This window comes from Arachis hypogaea, chromosome 13 (assembly GCF_003086295.3).
Source record: "Arachis hypogaea cultivar Tifrunner chromosome 13, arahy.Tifrunner.gnm2.J5K5, whole genome shotgun sequence".
Taxonomy (NCBI): domain Eukaryota; kingdom Viridiplantae; phylum Streptophyta; class Magnoliopsida; order Fabales; family Fabaceae; genus Arachis; species Arachis hypogaea.
In genome coordinates, this window is record NC_092048.1 from 111,653,173 (window position 1) to 111,657,081 (window position 3,909).

Sequence of the window (3,909 nt, forward strand, 5' to 3'; positions counted from 1 at the left end):
CGGCATATTAAATTGCGTTGGAGTGAAAGCAGCAGCTCGTTCGGCTGAGGTCATAGTGGCAGCTGGTTGGCTGAAAACAGCGCCATGGAGGAGCAGCTCGGAGCGGCGAAGAATTGTTGTATGTGCTGGCCCCCAAGGAAGAAGTTGTCGCCACTACCCCATGGATTCAACCAGGGTAAGCACGAGTGGGTTGCGTCTTGTTCGACCGGACTCGAAATGTAAGGATCCAAACCTAAGGGAAAATTCGGACCATAAAGGCCATCTGCAGCCTGTACGTAGATGAAATAGACACACGTGAGAAGGAGTTCGACAATAAATTCTATAATGCGTAGCAGTAACCATGATTAAAGATAGCATCATGATTTCTAGACACCGATACCATTCAGAATTTTAAAACACAATGTATGCCCCCATAGTGATTATACTTATTTATTTATTTAAATAGACACTTATTTCAACTCATTCATGCTGACAGTGATTACACCCCATAGTGGAGAAGTTTGTGTACATTAAATAGATCCTATTAAGTTTGATCAAATTTCGTATCCTAAAATCAAAATACAGGTTCCCACCAAATGGAACTACTTCTCCTTCCGGATCGCCTAACAGGTTACATATCCAGACACGAACATGAAATCTCAGAAAGGAATTGCCCCAAACTGTCTTATACGAAAGCCCAGATAATTGACTAAAACCACAAGTCATATACATCTAGCAGACATATTGAAGTCAGCTATAGTAGTTCCCTATAGAAGGGGTCCTCCATCCATATCAAATGGTTTCACAGTTGGATATTTCCCACAATCTAAGGTACTCTTTGATCTAATTGATATTTATGTTTTGGGATGGGATTGAGACGACATGTAATTACACATTCCATATTCTATGAGTAACTACTTATTATATAATCTTTAGTTAATCCCGTCTTGTTTCAGAAAGCCTTATTGAATATTCCAAGCTAGTGGCTGTTACCATGCATAATTAATTAATATCTAAAAAATCTCCGAAAGCATGAAATATATCTCCGAACTAGTAGGTAGTTCAGGATTCCAACTAGGCTCTCTCGATGATGAATTCCTGACCGTGGCTGATATCCCTTCTCGGAGGCCGACTTGGCTCGTCTCCCTTTGCGACCGGCACATCCTCTTCGTGTGACCTGGAAGCCCGCAAGAAGTGCAACAACGCCTCTTTCCCACAGGCTCGTCCTGTGTCGAGGAGGCCAGGTTCCTACCGTGCTTAGGGGCCCCCTTTGTCCTAGTTACTGACGGGTCCTTTACGACGTTCTGTTGCCTCAGTCCAGCCTCACGGTCTATCGTATTGCCCCTTCGACCATGAAGCCTCTGTGCCAAAGAGGGTATTGCATCCCTGGCCATTGCAAAGTCAGCTGTATCATCAGAAACAAGCTTCGCAACAATATTCATTACATTGCATAACGCGCCATACCATAGTAATCGAGTGCCGTGACCCTCTGTCCCTTGTGTTGCTATTGCTGTCCATTCTTTGGCATTCTTACACCACCGCCTCAGTATCAAACCTGGTGGGATTTTATCCAAACTCTCATACTTCATCATGCAAATTATGTGGCAGCAAGGGATACCTTCACTGTTCCATATCTGACAATCACATTCAATCTTTGGCTCATTCGGATCGTATAGCACCTTGCAGACCCTATGATGGTTCCCCATATTTGAGAACTTGTAGACGGATATTGTGCTTATGCTGTCTTTTCCCAAAAACAGTAGACTCCCAACCTTTTTAATTTGTTTCCTAACCTCCTTAAAGATTGCTCTAGTGTATATCTTCAAAGCAAACAGCTCTATCTTATTAAGACTTGTCGTCAGCATAGGAGTGTAATACGACAAATAAAACTGGGCCGTCACCTTATTATTGCGGTAATCTTTCACCACCCTATCCAAGCTGTGAACCAATTCCAGAAGGCTGTAGCCGGCGCAAAAAGTTTCCCGTAGATATGTCGTTGCCCAACTCTGTCTTAATTCATACGTTCTTTTCACCCAACTATTGTTCATTAATCCTAGACTCTCCACAGCCGTCTTCCAATACTCCTCAAACTCTGTAATGTCAAAGTTTGCGTAAACTGCCTTCTTGAAAACCTTAAGAAATTTAGGTTCTTTTACCCTCAAGACATAGTTTTTTTCCAAGTGTTAGGCGCATAGGCGATGCTTGGCTGAAGGTAGCACTTCCGCAATTGCTGCTCGCATAGCTTTATCCCCATCAATGACCACAACATAAGGCGTCTTATTATCCATGACATCCAGAATATTACACAAAACCCACCTATATGTACGGACCTCCTCGTCCTCCAGCAATGCAAACCCGAATATCGTCGTCTGCTTGTGGTGATTTGATTCGGAAAAGACTATTAAAGGCTTCTTGTACTTGTTGGACCAGTATGTTGCATCAAATGCAAGCACGTCACCGAACAACTGGTAATCAGCCATCATCTGCCCATCAGCCCATAATAGGCTACCAAGTCGATCGTCTGCTGTTTTGGTATATTTGGCGACTAACATCATGTCAGCGTTGACCTTGCCCTCCAAATAACTTATCGTTGCTGCTGCGTCTCCGTCGTTTATTTGAGCTATTCTTTGGCTGTGAACATAATTATATAGATCCCTTGTCGTAAACCAAAGTATCCCATATCCCCCTGACTGTCCGACCATGTAAGCCATAATATTCGATGTGGCAATCCTGAACTTTTTGAGACTATCAACTTGAGCCTTATCACTCTCACTCAGATTTCGATGACTAGGAAGAAGATGACTAAACATAGTTGCAGCAAGAGGGTGGTTATGGTTGTCCTCTATCCTCTTGACTTTCCAAACCTGGTCTTGCAAATCATAGTAAATTTTCAACTTTGCGGTACAATCCATGCGACTCTCGAACCTCTCATCATGTACTCTTTCTGGATAATCGTAGTGTTTCTCATGCCTTGTACTTTGCCGGTGATAAAAAAAGTCTCGTCTTACCAAAATACCATTTATTTGAGCCACGTCACCCTTCCTTACACCGAACCCCCTTAGCTGGGAAAATTGTTTGCATGCTGTATAAGCCTTTTGCTCGGTACTAAACACCTTGTCCACGAAATCCTCTGCGGACCTAAACTCAGGCGCATTACCCTCACATGTCACTGGGTCTGCGCCAACGCCATTCTCGTGGACGTCATCACCCATTTCACCCGTCTCGGAGTCATCCCCAAAAGAGTCGTCGTCGTCATTCCCACTCGAAGAAGAGATACCGAAATACTTTTCTTCAGTAAGCCGATCTGAATCATCCTCTCCACCACTGAACTGAAAGCTCGAATCCATCTTCAACAACATAGGAAGTCAATCACCTAGAAAATATTTAGTTGGCAAATAACTTACAACCAACGTGAATGTAAGTTAATTAAACTCTCACAATGGACTAATAAGTTATAATAGTCCAAGCATATGTAAATAGCCACACCAAACTTCAACAACAGTAGTTTTAAATTCATCCACTTACAATTTGACCTAATGTAATGACTAGTCCCAGACAATAAAGATGCTGTAATAATCTCTACTCAAATACGAAGTCACAACCAGCAAATATTTCTATAATTAAACACACATCAAATCACTATTGTTAAATACTATTCCATATTTAACGCACATTATATAACCGGGAAACTCGTCAAGAAAGTACAAGATCAAGTTAAACTTACATGTAGTCGTATCCAATCTTGGGACAGTATGTAGCTACCATGAATAACCCCCTGTGTTTGAGCATTCCCTCTATACTTGCTCTCTTTCTATATTCTCTACCTGAATGAATGGTTCAGTTGAGCAATTCAGCAAAATTCCGAAACGTCAACACAGTGAAGAACAACAGCAATAACTGACTTAATTGACATTATGATAAGAACCAAAA

At 42.0% G+C, this 3,909-nt stretch overlaps 1 protein-coding gene across 1 annotated transcript; it reads right to left on the reverse strand.

The window, feature by feature from the left end:
• Window positions 1–992: 992 nt before the first annotated feature.
• Window positions 993–3,326, reverse strand: LOC112735234 (protein FAR1-RELATED SEQUENCE 5-like). Its single transcript, XM_025784796.1, has 2 exons — window positions 2,199–3,326; window positions 993–2,111 (listed from the first exon to the last, which is right to left on the reverse strand). The coding sequence occupies exons 1-2, from the start codon at window positions 3,324–3,326 to the stop codon at window positions 993–995; spliced, it is 2,247 nt and encodes a 748-aa protein (XP_025640581.1).
• Window positions 3,327–3,909: the final 583 nt, after the last annotated feature.

Coding starts and splice junctions, on each gene's coding strand:
- LOC112735234 (XM_025784796.1), bottom strand. CDS start 3,326: ATGGATTCGAGCTTTCAGTTCAGTGGTGGAGAGGATGATTCAGATCGG. Junction 2,112..2,198: donor TGCGAGCAGCAATTGCGGAA/GTGCTACCTTCA, acceptor AAATTTCTTAAG/GTTTTCAAGAAGGCAGTTTA.